Source organism: Solenopsis invicta, chromosome 16 (genome assembly GCF_016802725.1).
Source record: "Solenopsis invicta isolate M01_SB chromosome 16, UNIL_Sinv_3.0, whole genome shotgun sequence".
Taxonomy (NCBI): Eukaryota; Metazoa; Arthropoda; class Insecta; order Hymenoptera; family Formicidae; genus Solenopsis; species Solenopsis invicta.
In genome coordinates, this window is record NC_052679.1 from 21427197 (window position 1) to 21449395 (window position 22199).

Genomic DNA, 22199 nt, shown 5'->3' on the forward strand with positions numbered 1-22199 from the left:
TAAGGATTAATCATATGAAGATCAAATTTGATTCTAGATGTGGTTACATATGAACATATATTATTTATTTGAGCATATCTAATCAGATATAATTTGATCTGGTCAGCTCTAGTTCAGAAGGTGTCTAAAAAAACTGGTTACAGATCTGAATAATTTTTTTTAAACAAAGTAATTATGTAAGACGCTCATGAGTAAGGCTACTAAAATTTTTGTAATTCTAGCAAATAATTTGAATATCTTAAACAATTATTTTGATGGTTCAACAAAATTATTTTTAAGATCTGTATCAGATTAAAATGTTAAACACTTTAGCAAAACCGTTTTTTCTATATAGATTAATTTTCAATATATGTTTCAAGTAATATTAACCTTTTCTGATAACATTTACTTAAATACACATTAGAAATTTTCTGCATGCATACTGATTTAATGTATGTATGTATATACGTAGCTAATATATAGAACGTGTCTATATCTATAAATGCACAGAACATGCGTCACCGTACGATTTATACAAAGCATCGTCATGATTATCTTGGTTGCAGGCAGAATGATACAAGAACAATATATCTAAATGTATATCACGAATTGCAACTCGTTAATCTCCTTTATCGTTCGATGCATCTGTTGCTTTACAGAAATAAAGTGATAACCGGAAACACAGTTCCAACGATTAATCCCGTACGGTCTTTTACTTTCTTCAAAATTTTACTGAATTTTGATACTTCAAAATTCAACATTTTTTTTATTCTGGAGATGTGAAACGCATTCTTTTTCTCTCTATTCCGACGTTTGCTTTTCCTGCAACCCGTAGCCTTGAATTGAACGGTTTTTATGCATTAAGCCTTTTGAACCCAATAATCCATGCAGATTGCAGCTTAGCGTCTCAGGGATTTTTCCTTTTTCCATTGCGATTTACACTCCTCCCCTTTCCGTTTGTCTGGTCTTTTCCTATTCCCGATCGCTTACAATGCGTTCTTATTTTTCGAACGTACAATAAAAGCAAACGTAAACTATCATCCGCATATGATCTTTCAACGACGCACATCCATGTCAAACTGTTATGGATGAGAGACAGCCGTTTACCAATAAAAGTACCTTTAACTGGAGGATACGAAGGACATGTTTTACTTGTCTTAAAGTTTCATTTGACAGTGCACGCTTGTGGATCTAAACTTGATCCTGCATTTTTGAAAAAAAATATTAGTGACGTATTCTCGATGTAATTTATAAGCATTCATACGTTGTAAATTTATTATGGGTTGTATATAAGAATAAATAAAATATTCTTTATAATTTGGTTGATATAAAGTAATAATGCGATTTATTTATAAAGTGGTTATGATAACTGTCGATTAAGTTAATAGGAGAACTTATTAAAAGTTTACATATACATTTTTGCATCTAAATTTATGAATAAATAAATGGACTATGAATAAATAAAAGGACTGACCGTACAATACCGCTATTGATTATTGTTACTTACATAAAATAACTTTGTCTTTAACTTTGAAAAATAAAACAGGATCTAAACAAGACGTGTTTAGAAATTAAAAAAAAACAAACGAATAGTAAACGTTTCATAGTCTTTTAAATTTGTAAAATCTGAAAATAAAATGTATATTTTCGAGTAAATTGTATAAAATGTATTGTTGATGTACTTAACATACATATGTCACTAACGCCCTTGAATACGATATTCTTTGAATATATATTCGTATTTTTTGATAAGACATAAGGAAGTGCTTACTTAAATTTATCATATCTCTTCCTTTATTACAGATAAATTTGCTTGATGAGCCTTCATATTTCTCATTTTTATCTCTACAGAGAAAAATTTGACTTACTGAAGTACCTAAAAATATTCAGATATAGATATGAAAAGAATGTTGTTGAATCATTAATTACAAAGAATGCTCAAGCATAATGAACAATGTTGTAGAAAATTTTGACGTTTTGTCAATAATTTTGATTATTTTATTCTAATTATTTTGAGAATCCAAAGTTATTATAAAGATCTACATCTAGATAAATTTTTAGATACCTCAGCAAAACTATTTTTTCCGTGCATATGTATGTTATATACACAACATTATTTAATAACAAAAAAAAATAGAATATTTTGTATACTCTTAAGTTTCCCTTAAGACACAATGTTCTAATTTATAACAAAAATTCTAATATAAATATTAAAAAATTATAAAAAATTTATTTTTGTGTTATTTTTTATCCGTGGAAAAAGTATATACTTACATTTTAAATTTTCAAGAAAACACATAACATGTCATTGTATTTGCAAGCAAAATACTTTTTAATTGTGCTGCTGGCAGCGAATTTTTAAATATAAATTGGAAATTTAGACCAGATAAATAATCATGGAGGAGAGTCGTCGTCGAATATCCAGACGACGCTGAATTACACGCGTGTGTGGCTGATCGATACTGGCGTCGCTAGCTGGTAAACCGTATATTCCTCCTTTACGCATCAACCCCTCGGACGGATCGCGCCCTTCGGTCCTGATTCGCCCTTTGGCTGGAGCTACCCTTGGTTAATACGGGGTAGACGGTACAAAATACTTGCATCCTGTTGTGTAAGTTAAAACATTTTTGTTGTTGTTCGTAATAAACATACAGATGAGAAAAAATTAAAATAAACTATGATAAATATATAATTTTATATGAATGTACTTTACAATATATATGGTCTTACAAGAAAAGAACTATCCAATTTATTTAACTTAACGTGTGTTTACATGTTACATTACATTAACTTTTAATATTTTATATTATGAGAATTTAAAGTTTTTTAAATTTTTTGTTTTAGACATCTAAATATAAAGAAATATAAAAAATTATATATGTATTATATTCTAAATATATATAATATATTTAGAATAATGTATATCATACATTAGAATAACATAGATATATATATATATATAGATTTATTTGGTTATTTTATATATTTTTCAATAGACTACAGTCAAAAACATAATTTAAAGTTTATTTGTATATGTGTAAATTTTAATATTTAAATTAAAAAATTTTGTAGTTTAAATTAAATTTTTTTAAAATTTAAATTTAAAATTTTATTTTTTAAATTTAAAATTTAAATTAAAAAATCCAGAATTTTTATTTTTATATGTCTACTTCCTTTTTTTTCTTTCTGTGCTTTGATAATTTAGAAAAAATGGAAATTTAAATATAGCACAAGCATGTATTAAATAAATGAATTCAACGATAAAATATTGAAAAAGCAAAAAAGAGAAAAACTCGTTCTCTTGGAGGGAACTTTCGCGAAACGATTCGTTACTCTTTACAAATTTCCGGACAGATCAACCTGGATATCAGCAAATGGTAATTGCATCGGTTCCAAGAGATGAGTATGCATTCGAGCTTCGAAATGGAAGATTTCTGGCTCACGTCCAAATTGGGTTCCCTACGTGTTGCATGTTGTAAAGTAAAATGATACAGGAAGTGCAGGAAGCTACGTATATATGAGCATACAGTCTGTATTTGCAATACATGTACTTACTTAAGAATTATGTAACTTCAGATGTCACATGTAAAATTGATATAAGAAAAAATATTAAAATAGTGCAGATAAATTTTTTAATTCATCGATTGATTAATCGTATTACACGTAAATGCAATTTTGTTCTGTAAAAGCTGCATTTGCGCATAATGAGATTGATCAATCGATGAATTAAAAACTTACCTTTCGTATAAAGGATTTTATGTAACGTTAATTAAAGTTTGTCTCAAATACGTAATTAAGTTTGATATGCTAATGATAAAGTTATTTAAAATTTAAATCTTTTCTAAAAAAAATAAGCTTTTTATACATATTTAACAGTAATTTTTTTGTTTAGCTTATAATGTAAATAGCTTCTATAAGTAAAAATTAATATATTGCATTAGTGTCTGGCTATGACTGCATTTAATAAAATGTGTTAAATAATTTTGTACGATGTTAACACTAATAAAAACTGCATTTGTAGAAATGGGATCACTGAAACAGTAAGTTTGCGATTCGTTTGATAGATGGCAATACGGACTTCTTTCTCGCACGTTTTTGTCAAATAAAATGTGCAAATATGCATCGTGCATGTCGGTAAAATTACACGATTTTTAAATTGCATTGAGATAATGATTGCGCATATTTACGTTTGCTTTGCTCGTGGGAGTGTATGACAGTCATGAACATTTTATGTGACTTATTCAATAGCAATGATGACATTTAAACGCTTAAAAAGTTGGACATTACATGCATAATAATCGAGGAAAATAGAAAATAATATTTAATCAAGCGCATTGGAATCGTAACGGGGTCATCGTAAGAAGATAACTCGCCCGCAATCAGGAATGACGCATTATTTCTCCCTCATATCTTTTGTTATGTATAAATTTTTTCGTCATAAATAGATGCTAATAAATTCAAAGGAACGCCGAGCGACGCTGCGTGCCTGGTATGCAAAATTCATTCAAATAGCCATGCATTGCCGGCAGCAAACGCCATTTTATGAAACGTAAAAATAAAACGCGCTGCAACCATACGTATATATAAATGTTGGATGCTGTCAGGCATGCGCGTTAAAAAAAACACTTATTCTGCAGATACGATCGGACGTCACATTTTGCGGCAGCCCTGCTGAAATCTGATAAGAAAAGTGCGCAAGTTTAACGAACACTTAAATGTAACCATTCCTTCCAACAACGTTCACGTTCCACTGTATATAATGTCGCGATAAGATCTAAGTAACGAAATTAATTCGATTATATCAGTATTAATATTCGAAAAGTGTAAAAGCTGCGTTTTCTAAATTTTATTTCTTTTCTAATTTTATCATATTAGAATAGAATTAAATTCTATCCTTAAAAAAAAAAAAACTGTTTGATATAAGAGATTGTGATGGCAATACATAAAAATATTGGAACAAACTATTTTCTTTTAGTTATACAAAGTATTAGTTATACAAAGAACACAGGAGAAAATTATTTTACATTTTCTCTGTTTAACATTGCCGCGCATAAAATAATTTTATTAAGAAGATATAATTTTTTGATAATTATACTGCCCTCTTCTAATAAATGCTTTCCGTCTCGATCGAGAAGTTCGACCTAAGGCGACCCGGCTCGATCGTTGCGTATTCTCGCGTCTGGTCGCGCGACCTTGGCCTCCGTTAGCACCATATAACGCATGACACATAAGGGCGGGTAATGTCGGACACGCGATCCGATATGTATACGCGGGTAGCAAGAAAATCGCTGCGACACAATTCACGACGCGCGTTCCGCGTTACCGCCTTCAAACGCGGCTGAGCACGGAACCGCCGCTGGATTTATAGATCACCCGGGCGCTCGCAATATGGCGCCGGCAAATTGCACCAGCTCTTCTCATTCCTCAACTCTGACGTCTTTCTTCAACGACGATTTTCGTCACGGGTGTGCGATGCGATATCGGACACGAACTTTCCCCGACGCCCCAGATCGGCGCAAGTCTGGGCAAGTCGGCCTGAAATTACGTGGGGAATTACGTGGTGCGACAGGCCGCAGTATCAGATCTCTGTCCGTCTGTAATTTTCTTCCTGCATTAGTTTTCGCGACGTTTTGTGCATGGTCGGGAACATTTCGCAGCGCAAGAAACGCGAACTTGTTAAACTGAATCGTGACCTCTGCGTCAACTTCGCGTCGCGATTTCCTTGTAGCTTATAGATGATATCAATGGCTGTAGAGATTGTAATGCTTGGCTACGCCTTTTAACTGTTTCGCAAAATCGCGAGCAAACGAAATATAACTATTCCACAAGTAATTAATTCTTACTTAATTTTGCTAATGATCATTATTAGATATTAGGAATAATTTTTGTTGCATTTTTTGATGAAATTAAAATATATTTTTCGAGGGTTTCTCTTTATAAGCGTTACAATATTTTTAGAATATTATTCGAAAATTATAAAAAAATTAAAATAATATCAAAATAATCTTTCAGGAATATTATTGGAATATTGTATTAATGATACATGTTTGTTTTATATTATATCCTTGGAACATTATGAAAATGTTCTATAAATATTATTTTTGTTTGAAAATTAATGTAAATTATTATGCATAAAATATACATAAACTTTACAGTTATTATATTTAAAAGTTATAGTATACGATAATTGAAAATATTGAAGTAAATAATATTATTTACTTCTCACATAATATTCATATAACATTTATATAATATTCTTAGGATTTGGCATATAACCATTTTTTATTAACATTAAATAATTTTTTTTTTTACAGAAATGCTATTTAATATTAAATAATGTTGTAGCGCTTGTAAGATTATTATAAAAAATTTATATTTATTTAAATAAAATTATTAATTGATAACTTCGAGTTTTGGCTTGTGTTTCTTCTTTTGAAGAATGTGGAGAAATATCATTCATTTTTTTGCTATTGTCACAACTAAAACTGTTTTACTGTTTTACTTGAGTTATTCTCTCGTGTGCGTACTTATCTGCAACGTTTATGAAATATGATTTCCGAGTATAAGTCAGTGCGAGGCCATGAAGAATGCTAGAATATTTCTTTGTAACTTAACCGCGTGCTGAAACTTCAAACTCCGTGCTTACGATCTTCGTGGTAGCGTCACTTCCTATCCGCGTGAGCGAGTTCTGACCCATTTTACAAAGAAAGAAGCCAGGTCGTGCCTCTATCGGCTGTCCATCTGGTTGGCGTGTGACCTTTCGCATCCCTTCGTTAGCTTACCGCGCGCGAATAACGGATAAACGAGGGAACGTTTTGGCTGATAGAGAGAAGCATTTGTATACCGTATCCGATATCAAATCACTTATTCGAAGATTTATAAGCAACTCGATTTTTTGTGATAGATACATCTAGGTGATAAGAATACTAAGTAGGAAGGTGTGTGGCTTATATCTTTGAACTTTCGTGCCTGTGTCTACGACAATATACTCACTTATGAAATGTGCTTTTAATGCTAACAGAAGTTCTTCAACTAACAAAACTATTTTGATTTTTATCTAATTATCGTAAAGAAAGTACTCATTAAAATTTGAAATAATCAAGGCAGCTTTGTTTAATAGAATATATAGTAAATATATGAATCTATACAAAAAAATTGATTTAAAAATTAAATTAGAACTTTTAAAGACTCGTGTTTTATTAATATTAATACGTATAAAATTTTACTGTATAATAAGTTAACTAATAGTACGAAGCAATTTGACCATGTAGACATTTTACATTGGCTTTATACAGATTCTAATGTCCCCTATCTTTATCCTTGCGCCGCGTTATTATGATCGATTGACATTATCTCGGCGTCAATTACACAACTAATTGAATTTCCCTGTTTCTAGCGTGTGAATGTATTCTTGTACCGCCTTTGGAACAGATTGATAGCTCTTCCGTTCTTCTATTATTTGAAATCCATATTCTGGTATCCAATTTTGTGCACGACATTTTCGCACAGCTAGTAGCTTTCAGAGTATATTGTTAGTATAAAAGTTAAAATTAAGATAAAACACACTATTGTTAAAATGATTTCTAAATTTCTTTACTTTTAATTAATATATATATAAATTATTTTTTAAAAATAGGCTAGTCATGTCTGAGTAGAACAAAATAATGTATTATCATTTCAAGCGGTAAGTAAATTAAGAAAAAATAGTATTCTATCTGAATTGTAATTAGATTAAGAAAAGATAGTATTATATCTATCTAATTAGTTATAATCGTCAAACAAATATTGCGATAAAATCAGTTCGTTCCTGCGATCGTTAGAAATAATTTTCCTTAATCTGATTTCGTATCTATGTTGCATAGCGCAGGTGGTAATTTCGCTTAGGTCATATAAATGGAGATTGCGCAGAAGAGTGGAAGGGTACGAAAGATCACGAGGTTGTTCGCAATTCAAATTGTAATGTCAACGATGCACGCAGTACTCAGAACGAAGTAAGCAGTAACCTTCGGTATTGTTGGTCACAAAATTTACGAAGCAAAGAAAAGAATATAATATAGAAAATACAAGGAAAAAAAGTTAGAACGTTTTGTGACACAATTCTTTTTAATCAATTTCCGCAGGGTGACAAAAGTACTAAGCTCGTTAGCAATCTGTGACGAGGACTTGGCCTTTGTTAGCAATCGTCAGTCTTGAGATCCTTGACAGAAGAACCTTAATATATCTGATGTTGTCAATATAACACGCTCGGTACACTTGTGAAATGCATAATCACGTATAGAACTGAATAGGCATTGAATTAATACAACTTGTAACGAAAATCCCGAGATGTGAACTATATAGCTGAGACTATCCAATAATTTAGGGCTTGACGACAACCGTAGATGGATCCATAAATTGAGATTGATGCTTAGATTAGAGGTAAATTATTACGGCGGTCCTATTCGATGGCGATCTTAAAGCGTATCGTAGCATTCGTAACTAAAATTGCGGCGAAAGTGATATCTGAGTAATATAAAAGCCCGAAATGTACCAAAAACGTATTTAAAGAACTTCTTGCAGGCAGTATTAGAAAATTATTAGAAAATCTTTTATATTCCTCTTGATCTTTTAGTATTCTTTGAAAAAATTTCGCTCAATTTTGCGCAAAAAACAATTTTAGTTAATTAAAATGATAATGTTACATTTTATATTATCTATTACTATTTTTTTAAAGAGATCGTCGCTATTCCAGTGTCTATCGGACTGTAAATCTTACAAAAGAACATTTCCATCGCTCCACTCATATCTTGAAAATGTCAGACAATTTAAAACGTATAACAGATAAGTAAAAGATCCTTCGATGTAGTACGTTTATTTTAAGGTTAGTAATACTAAGCATCTTTTAGCAATAATAGTCGTTAAAAGAATTAACAAAATTTTTCTTTACAATAAACTATTATTTATTTCTACAATATTTATGACGTGGAACCTTATCATAATTTGGTGAATGTTCCACGTCTGGTCGATCACACAAAGGGTGTATATATACTTAAATAGTACGCCTTGACCTCTCTGCTCCCCATTTTTATGACGTCACAACCCTTAAATACATCGGCGACGTCATCGAGAGCACACTTTAAGCGAGCGTTGCTCGCTCACTAAGAATGGTCATAATGAGTACGGCCGCGGCTCGCGTGTCGACTATTTGGTCTCCTTATCACGTCCGGCGGAACCTTAAATACGCAGTTTTCCTTTCATCAATCTTTAATCTCGATCACCGGAAATTGCGGTATTCAAATCACACCTTGCCTATAACCCCATTTTTCTTTTACCTACATCACGCACAAATAACCTAATTGCATTATAGCATAATTGCAATTGATATTAAACTTGGCTGCCCAATCACTGTGATTCAATTTATAAAACGTATGAGCAGAATAGCATTTTCTATTTTTTATTATCTATTTTCTATTTTCTTTTACTTTTAAATTTTAGTTTCAATTTTACTGTGCATACACATATATGCTCTAGAATATATGCAATAGTTGCTCTAATTGTACTATTTGCCAACAAGAAAAAATTTGCCAGAAATCTTGACTTTTATCAAGTTTTTTTATTAAAAAAATATTAATGGTAGGTAATGACAAATAGTGCAATTTATTTTACAGAATACTTGCGTCCTTTTTTATTTCAAACTACTTTCATATATTTTCTTACAAATCTAAATTAATTTACTAGAAAGTATAAAAGAGAGTACGATTAAAAAAAATCCCGTGGACCTGACGTTAACTGCACTACCTGGAAAAAGCACAATTTAATCAATTTATTATTCAGGCTGGCCTGAATAGTGACAAAGTAAATAATGATAGAAATAGCTTTCATCAGTCAAACGTTGGTTGGAAGGCGAAAGCTATTTCTATCGTCATCGATTATTACGCGATAACGGATTTCATGGCAGTTGTAAATTTATTTCCGACTTGGTGTTCAAAAAATAGCAATGTTTAACAGAACATTGCTTTCCACGCTTTCTAAGAACGCGCAAAAGTCCGTTTTTAGATGAGCCATGCCGTTGCAAGCACGTCTTATCTTCAATGCTAATCGAAAAAATTACACGACACAGCTCTCTCAAACTGGCGTGCGAATGTGTGACTTGTAATTGCAAGTACATTATTCTGCCACATAAAGGGTTTTATGTGGCACTTGGGGAAAGGTTCTCGTTAATCTAAATTACTTTCACGTGAGCGGAAAAAAAATGCAGCAAAATTTTTTTTCATTAACTGACGTTTAACTGAGTCAAGGCTACTTACCTGATAAAAAAAATTTTGATTTTTGCGGATGATCTATACAGATGCTACCATTAAATTCTTTATAGCCCCAGTTGCATGCGCATTTTCCGTTTTTGCAAACTATTCTGTTCTCATTGTAGGTTTCGTAACACTCGCCCCAATTCGTGCAAGTCTCACCGATAACTAAGCGAGAGAATATACATATAAATGTCTCAATAAATGATTTTGGTGAAAAAAATAATGTAGCAAATTATTTAGTCTTACGTTTCTTCGGGAAACATCTTTTAAATTTGTATTGGTCTTCTTTTTTACAGGTACACGCTTTGTTGCCTTTTGACGTTGGCAATTCTTCACAAATCGAACCCGCCGTAACGGCAGAACATTGTATGTCCTCGAAACAAGGCTTGCCAAACAACGATTCTAGAAACATATCAAAGTAGCCAAACGTTAAAGTTACCGCATCGATATAAACATAAAAAATTTTAACAATATTTTCTTAGAAACTGACACAAATGTTTACCTGGTATGCATGAATTATTAGACGTAGCCACGTAACCTGGTCTACAAGTGCATTTTTTCGAAATACATTTAGAATTCCCCGGTGCGCAATCCTCGTCATTTTCGCAAACGGCATCGATACCTAAAATTCAATTACTACATCGCGTAAACATTAACTTTAATTAAATTTTAGTTACATATTACATTAATTTTTCACATAATATTTCTTGAAATTTACTTACAAATGTGATACAAAAATATATAAACGATTTTCTCTCAAGAAAAATTGATTGAAGAAAAATTGCTACAAGAATCAAGATATTACCTGCGTTACATGTCTTGTGTATTGATTCGTAATAGTTCTTGTCACAGATACACACTTTTTTCTTACAAACGGAATGTGGTGTCGCACAATCAATGGGTTTTTCGCAAGCTTCTCCAAGTCCTAAGATTTAGTGCAAAAATTTTGTCAAACTCCACGCAATAAACTTGGAAAAGTAATAAAGTAAATAACTGCTAACCTCTTGGTCCTATACAAGACTTCTTATCCTTGCTTAAACGTGTACCATCAGGACAACTGCATTTATCCTTGCTGCACGTTAAATTGCCATTGAAATCTTTTACGTAACAGTCTCGATCTTGTTTACAAGTTTTGCCGATCCCGGTGTTTCCCCAGCAAAAGAGTTCGCTTTCGACGTAATGGGAAGTATCCTCATTGCATGTACATTTATTATTATTACACATAGCATCAGGACCAAAGATATAACACTGCTCGTCCACTTGGCAATTTCCCTTATACTTTCTGGTCACTGAATAAAATAAATATATTAAAAGTCAATGTAATTTTAACATCCTAACTGGGATGATACTTTTCTCAATAAGTTTTTTACACTTTTCTAAGATGTTTGTCATCATTATTAAATCTGACAATCAAATTAATGTGAGATATTATTTTTAGCTTCAGTTTACGATTGCATTTCCGGAAAACGTTGGAGTACACGCAATTTACAGAACTGAAAAATGTGCTTAATAGTTGATATAAAAATATTATTAAGCACCAAGATCCCTGTTTCGAAAAAAATAGCATTTCTTCTCATTTTTTAATTTTAACGAGAATCAGAATTTCTTTTACACATACTAGAGCATTTGTTTGTCTCCTACATAAAGAAAGAGAATTTATCAAAGTCATGTTTAGCTCTTAACTAAAGTTACTTACCATCCAGACATTTGCGATTATCTTTAGATGCGACCGTGCCTTTCGTACAACTCCATCTCCCCTCACGACAAATAGATTTCTCGATGTGGCTGGCGTCAGTTGGACAGGGCTCCCCTAATTCTGTCGACATAAGTGCACAAATACATTACCTACAAAATGGTGTCTGTGACATTAATATTACCTGGGATACATTCGGTTTTCGTGGTTGATGCAAAATATGCACGAGCACAACGACATGTCCCAGTAGGGCCACATTCGGAATTTTTCACTGCTTTGCAATCCTTATCGGCTGTACAAATATCGCCCACTCGAGTTTCTAAATATACACATGTATAGACACATTCATCAATTTATTATTAAAAATGTTTAAAGATTTATTTGTACTATTGTCACATGTACAATTTATATTACAAACCTTTATCCCAAATTCTTTTGGTTAATGTAATGTCAGACGAAAATTCGACAATTTCATCGACTTCGGATTTTATTGCACATACGAACTCATTACATGTCGCATTGCCAAAAGTACAATCGATATCAACTGTGCACTCGTCGCCTTCGGCTACGCAAACAACATTAAATAATGTTATACGATATTTTAACGTCGTGTAAATTTATGTGTCGCTAAAAGCATGATCTACCTTTTCCTTCTCTCCGACAAGTACGATATTCGCGCTGATAAAAGCCAGACCTACAGTTGCAAATTCCTTCGTTGCAAGTGCTTGCTTCAAAATCGGCGTTCACATAACAGTCAACATCTCTTTTGCATTTTTCGAATAAACCTGTGCATTAATAATATGATTCAAAATCTTTCTATCATTAATGATATAAAAAAATACAACAGAATGAAGAAAATATTGCTTACCGACATATTGGTTACATCTACCGTGTAGATAATAATAACCGGGACCACATACGCAGACGTTTTTCACGCATTTAGCTCCGTTAAGAAGATAAGCTGAACACTGCACTGTGTCCTCACACGTTTCATAGATGTTAGTTGCAACTGTGAAACGTAGCAATAATCTTTTTATTCACATGTTTTCAATTATAAGTTTAAGCGAACAATAAAGTTTCGATAAAACAATGTTACCTTTAACGCAGGCTGTCATATCGGTGTTAAAGATATATCCAGACGCACACTGGCACAAATTGTTAATGCATTCACTGTTTTTTGCCGTACAATCATCATTAGAAACGCATTTCCATTCATTTGTACACATTACATCAGTCTTTTTTTTCCATATATTAATGTTAAATGTAAACACTAAAACATTTTATTTTTTGCTTTAATAGTAATAAAAATTTTTATTTTATATTTGACATAATTTAATATTTACATGATTTATTATATTAAATTATGCCAAATGTAAGATAATTTATTATGATGTAATATATAATATGCTTAATATATTATATATCATATAATTATGTACAAGAGACTATTAATATAACTATTTTAACGAAATTGCACGAATAATATGCACATAATAATGTATAAAAATATTGACATTATTATATTTAAAAGTCTTGTATATGCTTACCATTACAGACGAAAAATTGTAAATATAATAAAATATAAATGACTTGCTGAATGCGCTGCATCTTTCGAACTTTCGAGTATTATTGTAGCGTCTTCAATAATGAAGTTTAATCAGACTGGCTTCTTTTATCAAATCTAAGAGCAGTGCCGGCCCTAAACAGAGATAAAACGCACGGATTAAGTTTCATAAATTTCATCAAAACGATAATAATAATTGTTAATATTTTCTTCTCTTTATCTATTGCATTTGATTTTTAGAAAATCTCTTCTACTCCGTTTTCTTTTTGTGTGTTCTATCATAGAGTTCACTATATTTTATTTTTGTATCTGCTTTTAATCATGAAAAGCGTTTCTCTGTTTTATAATATGTATTAATGTAAATGTATTACGTTATAATAAAGATATGTAAAAGTCATTTTTTTAATAAAAAAATTGTACTGTTTTCTTATTTACTTCTTATTAGAATGGCATGTAAAGATTTTACACTTGGTTCTTTGGAATATAGGATCGGCACTGTGTTTCATGATATCATCCCGATTAGAACACCTGCTCTGTTATCGTAAAATAATCTTTGAAATGATATTTGAACTTATATTGTCAATATATTACGGAAGTAATTATAAAATATACAAAATATTAAAAAAATGTGCATGTAGGTATGTGCGTGTATGTGAGTGCAAGTGTGCACGTCATGTTGTGTTTAAGTGAATGTGTGTGATAAAAAAATAAAATATAACATGTCTTTTTTTTCCTCACCAGATATGGAATTCCTCTTTATTCTTTAAGCTATTTTTTTTTCATCTCTGTGTTTATTCTGTTTACCATTTTGTTAGCAAGGTAGTTTAATAATTAACATATAGTTTTAGATAAATATAAATTTAATTTAATCAGTTATTATTTTATATTATTTTATATACGATAAATTCCATAATATAAAGCAGTGATGCATTGATTACAATACTAACTTCATTGAATCCCTCGTCTGTGTGGCCAAGCTGTACGGATAGCGTTCAGCTCCTGTTACCTTCTAAGAAGTGAATTTGCTTACAGAGATTTAGTTACTCTTTTCGCACACCATGGTTTATGAGTTATCACTGACGACTGTAGCATTCATCTCATTGCCAGTAGAACGATTCAGTTAGATCATTCAGTCGTGAACGAACAACGGAGCATTAATAGAGTGAGCAATATTACTTATATTTTTTATAACTTTGGGTTAATTTAAATATAAAAAAGTGATAATTATTTATGTCGCAATAAAAAATTGATTAATACATTGCTTATAGAGTAACTAAAAAAAATTATTGTAGTTAAATAATATTAAACATAAAAATGAAGAAATCCATATAGTCTTGTGTAGCGATTCTTGGTGCCTAAAATAATTTTTGTGTGAATTTTTACAATCTCCTTTATGAATTCTGCATATAAAATTATAACATATAGTGAGAAGGTCGTGAAATAGTCATGAGCCATTACAGACGTAAAACCATGCAATTTTATAACCACATAGTAGACGTTACATAATGCTTACTAATACCAAAGAAATTAATTTTTAAAATTATTTTTTTAAGACAAAGAAATTATTTTTACAAATAAAATACATTTTTCAAAGTGTTCATAAAATCTCGTTTTATAGCACTTATTAATGTGTAAGTGTTTAAATTGTAAAGGTACTCTATGGTTAAATCTGTATTCATAAGAATTGTGTCGCGTTAATATTTATTGAGGCACTTAACAAAAAACAAAATGATATTTCCCCACCCTCTATCTTTCTTTATACTACCAAACAAGAGCATTAAAACTTTATGATTTTATGTATGTCTTTCTAAACATATTTCCAATCACATTTTGTGATATTTATATATTGGTTTTAAAACTTTCTCTTTGTTAAACTGTCCAGAAAGAGTGATTAAAGTTTTTAATGCAATTTTCGGTTTTTACATGACTGTACATATAACAACTAAATAATTCTATTATTCTTGTGTTTAGGATAAAATAGGAAAAAATCTTGTCGAAGCTAATACAAAAAGAAAAAAAAAACAGATATTTGAGATACCAATTGTGATTATTGAACGCACGTTGCGTACTCATAATCTATTGTAATTTCGTGTAGTCGTAAAGGCATCAGTTTCCAAAATACTTACAAAACTTCCTCAAAATACATTTTTAAGATCTTAAACTACAAGAAATTGCAAGAAAAGTAAAAAATAAAAGGTAAGTTTTAAAAATAAAAGACCTTTTAAATAACTATGTTTATTAATAAACATAGTCACTTTGTAAATAAAATGCCTAAATAAAAATTTATACTTTCACAGATAACATGGAACCCTCAATTTCGAAAATAGAACTACATCAAGTCATGCAAGAACCCGTACAGAGGGGCAAATGTACATGCTGTAAGTGTTGTTGTATTTGTTTTGTGATTTTAATTATTCTTGGAGCGATTTTTGTTGTTATTATGGTGCAGCAATTTGGATCTTCTGTTGATTTTTCAACAATATCAAAAACACTATACAATGATGTAAAAGATACTATTGAAAATACTATAGATACCAGCCGTATTAAATGGTGATTTAGAGAGATTCTATTCACTATTCCATACGTTATTGAAGATATCCTGCATGCTATTCGAAGCTTTATTGAAGAGATTCTATATTCTATACTCTATATTCTCACATTTTCAAATCATTTGATATATCTTTATGGATAATAAGTTTAAACAGAAAATGAGACGTTACTGATGACAAATACCTTTCAATGATTGAATCACTGTCTGAAATACAGATGCTACTTCCGAGTACAGAAATACTTGCAATGTTTGACATATCTGAGGTCGATATACTTAGATAACATAAATAAATAATCTTTTAAAAGACCTAAATTAAAAGAAGAAAACGAGACAATTGTAATAAATATAGTCGTTATAATGCAAGTAAATACGCAAAATTCTATTAACTTGCGAAGTAACAAAATAATTAACGATTACGTTAGTAATGTCAAAAGATTTTTGATGAAATTATCCGGAAATTTAGTACACAATAAAATATTTACAAATTGTCTGGTACCAGGACAATTTTTTCATATTGCACCTGTTGATGAAAAATGTTAATACTGAAGAAGAATGAAGGATTTGTTTCATACAATTTCTTGAGAAATTGAAACATATAAATGAAGTAAAAACATCAAGCAATTTAAAAAAGTTCAAAAGTAGGAATGATTTTGCTGAAGACGTTAATCATTTAACATTAAAAAACTAAGAAGATCATGTGTTAAATGCGTCCAATAAACTAAAAGATTTACAATCCAATATTATAACAATTTTAAAAGCTAATAATTTCGAAAAACATACACGCCTGTTTCGGATGCAAAATAAAGCTTTGACAAATAGCTTCCAAAATCCGAAAGTTTTCGATTTAATCAAAAGATGCACGAGATCGTAGTGACAACATTGTTTATTTGAAATTTTTGTTAAATAAATAGAAAAAGCAGAAACGGATACAAAAAAGTAAGTAGTAGAAATTATCTCATCTCTATCTAATGTACGTAAGTCTTTTGATGCATTAGTAAACAATTTTGAAAAAGTTTTCTTACTTTTCAGTGTAACAAAATTGTTTGGAGATCGATTTGTAACACACCTGCACGACTTCAACTAATCACTAAAAGCTATTTATTACTGAGCGAACTGTAATTATACTCGATTGCTGGATCTATCAGATTTGTCGCAAAATAAATACCGATGGTGGAATCTGCCAAAGGAATTCGAAATATTGATGATCGACGCTTATGTAGAGCAATAAGCCGCTCACAGATCACTCTAGCCAATCTCAAATTTAACCGATAATTTTGTTACACACGCGTGGCAACACATAAAGCACGCAATACGAGAAGAAACCGTATCCTCAACAAATTTACGAAACAATTCAAAAAAAGGTAAATAAATTTTTATTAAGTATCTCGCAAATTTTACAATTGTATATTAAATGTTATATTGTTTCTATTACATAAAAAATTGGATTTATCAAAATTATGTAGCTCTTAGAATTAAAAGCTGTGTTTAACTCTTGGTTAAAATTACTTACATTTATTAAGACAGTTGCGATTATTTTTAGATAACTTCACAATAAACGGATTTTTGGATGTCATTGTTTTAACAAGGATCTTCGAGTTCTGCCGAACATCATAAATGACTGAATATATCATCAGTATTACCTGCAAAATTATATTAATATTGCTGAGGATACATCTGATGCCTGTGTCGGATGCAAAAGTTATACAGTCACGATGGCATAGAATCGCTTATAACATTTCGACATTCTGCATTCTTCATCTGTATCTTACAATCGCAGCTTATCAAAATTCTTGATCATACACATGTATAGACACATTCATCAATTTATCATGAACACATTTTTAAAGATTTTACGTTTTGTATTATTGTGCACTTATTTTATTATGATAAAAAAATAATTTTTTGAAGGTATTATATTATTTACATTTTTATTCTCAATATATTATAAATTGGAAGTAAAGAATATCAAATATATAAAACATTAAAAAAATAAAAATCTAGTTATGTATTCATATATCATATATAATAAAAAAAATGTATAAACAGTAAAATGTTTTGCGTGAACCGAGTATTCTATTATTTCAAATATTTCACAGTTACGCATGATAGTTAAATAGTATCAATAAATAAGTAGTTTAAATAATATCACTAAATCTAAAAAATAGTTGACTATTATATTTAAGTAAGTACGTCATCCTCAAATGATGAAAAATTGCTCTATTATGCGATAGTTATTAAAAATAACGAAAAATATCAGTAGTAGTAAAAAAATATTCAAAATCTCAATAACAGTTTTATCCGTATCATAAAATTTATCACACATCTTTTAAACTTTGATCTTATTGTAAGCATCAGCAAGATTAAAAACATTGTAAAAAGGTAAAAATTGTTTCGATATATTAAAAAAAAAATTATTTAATTTAAAAAAATGTAATTTTTCTTTTTTTTGTACCAAAACAATTTTTATCTTTTTACAATTTTTTAAATCCTGCTGATACGTCATACACGTTTACATGTTTTCACATATACTTACATCGTTGCCTACTTGGCCTTTGCGAGGCTACTCCATGCGTTTATCGGCCGTCGGAGGGAGAAAACTTGACAAAATGGGACTTGACAGAATCGGCATCGCACTGTAACTATATATGAACATGTCTAGAACAGTGCAATCATTTTTGCACACGGGTGGCTAACTCTTTTTGTATATCCTTCCTTTGCTTATGACTATGACGTCATTACTGACGTCTGTTACGTTTATCTCATTAATAGAACGATTCAGTATATCATTCAGTCATGAATGAACAACGGAACATTAATGAAAGTGAGTAACATTACTTATTTTTTTTATAAATTTGTTCTATTTTAAATATAGAAGTGTGATAATTATTTATGTCGTAATTATAAAAAATTTATTAAAGCATTGCTTATAAAGTAACTAAAAAAAAAATTTATTGTGTTTAAATAATATTACACATAAAGATAAAAAAAGGCAAATAATCTTGTGTAGCAAATTTTGGTGCTTAATAATAATTTTTGTGTAAATTTTCACAAACTCTTGTCTTATATAAACCGTGTGCCGCATGTTCATTGATCTTGTAACACAATCACTACATGAAGCATAAATACATAAATTAAATTGACAAGCAATTTAATAACATTGATGCTACAAAGTATTCATTCTTCTCGAAAAAATTATAAAGAATTAATTGTAAAAAATAACACCTTAGCCAGAATTCAAGATTCTAGATTTTTTTATATTCTACACAAGTGTCCTACCAATTTAAAACACGTGACATTTTTATCAGTCTTAATTTTACTTATAGTTTATATAATATTCACAATTTATTCTAACATTTTGTTTTTTTAATTAATTATAAAATGTAAATAGAGTCCATATAAAATAGTCCATTACAAACTGATTCTTGCTTATTCTGACGGATTATTTTTCTGGTTCTATATCATCGTTCAGAAAATTTCCTATTCTTTCTTTCGAATTTTTATGTTTTTAATTTTATGTCTTTTTATACAATAATTATATATAATATTAGAAATATTTTAAATAACATTAAATTCTTTCTATGTGGTCATAGATGCATCAATTTTTAAAATTCTTATAAAACTTCTTAGAAACACATTTTTAAGATCTTAAGCTATAAGAAATTGCAAGAAAAAAAAAGACAATCAATTATATTTCAAAAATATAAGATTTTTTAAATAACTATTATTATTAATACACATAGTTATTTTGTAAATAAAATGTTTAAATAAAAATTTATATTTTTACAGATAACATGGAACCACTAGCTTGGGTAGTAGTACCACATCAAAACGAGCAAAAATCCATACAGACAGAATGCAACTCTATATTTAAGCAATGGTTGAAAATTTGTATTGGAATTTTAGGGTTTTTATTGTTTTTTATTTATGCTACGAAGGAATATCGACGCTACGCTCGTTATTCGAGAAGTTAGAGAAACGTTATTCGCTATTCCATACATTATAAAAGACATTCTGTATGCCATTCAAGACATTATTGAAGAGATTCTATATTCTATACTCTATATTCTCATATTTTTAATTTATTTGATATTTATTTACAAATAATACGCTTAAATGGAAAATAAAACGTTACTCTTGATGAATACCTTCCAATGATTAAATCTGTTTGAAATGTAGATGCTACTTCCAAGTACAGAAGTGCTTGCGATGTTTGACTTGTCTGAGATCAATATACTCAGATAAAATAAATAATTTTTTAAAAGACATAAAACTTACGAAATAGCAAAACGAGACAATTGTAATAAATATAGTTGTTATGATGTAAGTAATTAAGCAAAATTCTAATAATTTGCAAAGTGACAAAATAATTAACGATTACGCAAGTAATGTTAAGAGATATTTAATGATATTATCAAAAAAATTAGTGCACAATAAAACATTTACAAACAGATTAGTACCAGGACAATTTTTTTATATTGCACGTGTTGATAAAAATGTTAATACTGAAGAAGAATAAAGGATTTGTTCCACACAATTTCTTGAGAATTTAAAACATATATAAGTAAAATAAAAACATCTAGCAATTTAAAAAAGTTTGAAAGTAGGAATAATTTCGCTGAAGACGTTAATTATTTGATATTAAAAAATGAAGAAAATCATGTATTAAATGCGTCCAATAAACTAAAAAAAATTTACAATCCAATATTATAACAATTTTAAAAGCTAATAATTTCAAAGAACATACAATTAATGAAGCTTTGACAAATAGCTTCCAAAATCTTTCGATTTAATAAAAAATGCACGAGATCGTAGTGAGAACATTGTTTGTTTGAAATGATTGGTAAATAAATAGAAAAAACAGAAACGAATACAAAAAAAGTAAGTAGCAAAAATTATCTCATGTCTATCTAGTGAACATTTACGTAAGTCTTTTCATGCAATAGTAAACAATTAAAAAACAAAATTTCTTACTGTTTAATTTAACAAAATTGTTCCGAGATCTTTGATTTGTAACACTCCTTCATGACTTAAACTAATTATAATCACTAAAAGCTATTTATTATGGAGCGAACTGTTACAATTATATTTGTTTGCTTATCTATCAGATTTGTGCGTTGAATGATTTGTTGCAGACTAAATACCAATAGTGGAATTTGTTAAAAAAATTCTAAATATTGATGATTGTTTGTATAGATTAATGAGTCGCTCACTGATTACGCCAGTCAATCTCAAATTTAACCGATAATCTTGTTACACACACGTAGTAACATGTAAAACCCGCAACACGAAAAGCAACGGTATTCTCAACAAAATTACGAAACAATTTGAAAAAAAAGGTAAATAAATTTCCATTAAGAATTACAGAATTTCGTAAATTTTACATACGGAGAATTTTATATTGAATATCATATTGTTTCTATAACATAAAAATTGAATTCATCAAAATTATATAACTCTTAATTAAAAGCTATTTTTAAGTCTTGATTAAAGTTATAATAGTTTCATTTATTAAGACATTTGCTATTATTTTTAGATAACAATTCAACTTAACAATAAATGGATTTTTGGATATCATTGTTTTAACAAGGCTCTTTCAGTTCTGTTGACATAAATGTCTGAATATCATTAGTATCATTACCTAGAATATTGTGTTTGCGACGTTAATATTACTGGAAATACATTTGATGCCCGTGACGAATGTAAAATGTGTACGGTCACCACGTCATGTTTCGTAGAATTGCTTATGACATTTACTCCGACCGATACTCCTCATGCGCACTTCTCATCTATACCTCACAGTTACAGCCCATCAAAAATTTTGAACATACGTATGAACACATTCATCAATTTACTATTAACATTTTTTAAAGATTTTACGTTTTGTATACTCATTTTATTATTATAAAAAAATAATTTTTGGAAGGTATTATATTATTTATATTTGTATTCTCAATATATCATAAATCCGAAGTAAATAATATACATAAAACATTTAAAAAAATGAAAACCCATTTATATGTATTGGTTCAATACTCTGATCATTTCGGTCATCATTTCATACAAATATTTTTACAATATAAATCTAAAAAAATAAAAATTTAATCACTTGTTGTAAGAGTTATTATAAAA

The 22199-nt window shown here is 29.6% G+C and overlaps 1 protein-coding gene and 1 long non-coding RNA gene across 5 annotated transcripts; one reads left to right on the forward strand and one right to left on the reverse strand.

The window, feature by feature from the left end:
• The first annotated feature begins 2575 nt into the window (after positions 1-2575).
• On the forward strand, positions 2576-17685 carry LOC105193219. 4 transcript variants are annotated; one of them, XR_005576589.1, is made up of 7 exons: positions 2576-2590; positions 14552-14681; positions 15491-15715; positions 15817-15897; positions 16570-17006; positions 17100-17431; positions 17611-17685. It is a non-coding gene; the product is annotated as an uncharacterized LOC105193219 (long non-coding RNA). The 4 variants fall into 4 exon arrangements; XR_005576590.1 differs by lacking the exon at positions 2576-2590 and having other exon boundaries at positions 14465-14681; positions 17084-17431; XR_005576588.1 differs by lacking the exon at positions 2576-2590 and having other exon boundaries at positions 14474-14681.
• Positions 9446-13635, reverse strand: LOC105193218 (multiple epidermal growth factor-like domains protein 10). Its single transcript, XM_011157588.3, has 13 exons — positions 13503-13635; positions 13052-13225; positions 12824-12964; positions 12600-12740; positions 12374-12520; positions 12140-12274; positions 11959-12078; positions 11264-11551; positions 11068-11187; positions 10765-10884; positions 10509-10664; positions 10266-10427; positions 9446-9756 (listed from the first exon to the last, which is right to left on the reverse strand). Exons 1-13 carry the CDS (start codon positions 13561-13563, stop codon positions 9680-9682), a joined length of 1842 nt encoding a protein of 613 aa, XP_011155890.2. The 5' UTR covers positions 13564-13635; the 3' UTR covers positions 9446-9679.
• Positions 17686-22199: the final 4514 nt, after the last annotated feature.

Excerpts from the sequence above, each read along its gene's own strand:
- LOC105193218 (XM_011157588.3), bottom strand. The coding sequence starts at position 13,563 with ATGCAGCGCATTCAGCAAGTCATTTATATTTTATTATATTTACAATTT. Across the intron at positions 13,226-13,502 it reads ACAATTTTTCGTCTGTAATG|TGTTTACATTTAACATTAAT; the intron begins GTAAGCATATAC and ends AAAATGTTTTAG. Across the intron at positions 12,741-12,823 it reads TAGATGTAACCAATATGTCG|GTTTATTCGAAAAATGCAAA; the intron begins GTAAGCAATATT and ends ATTAATGCACAG.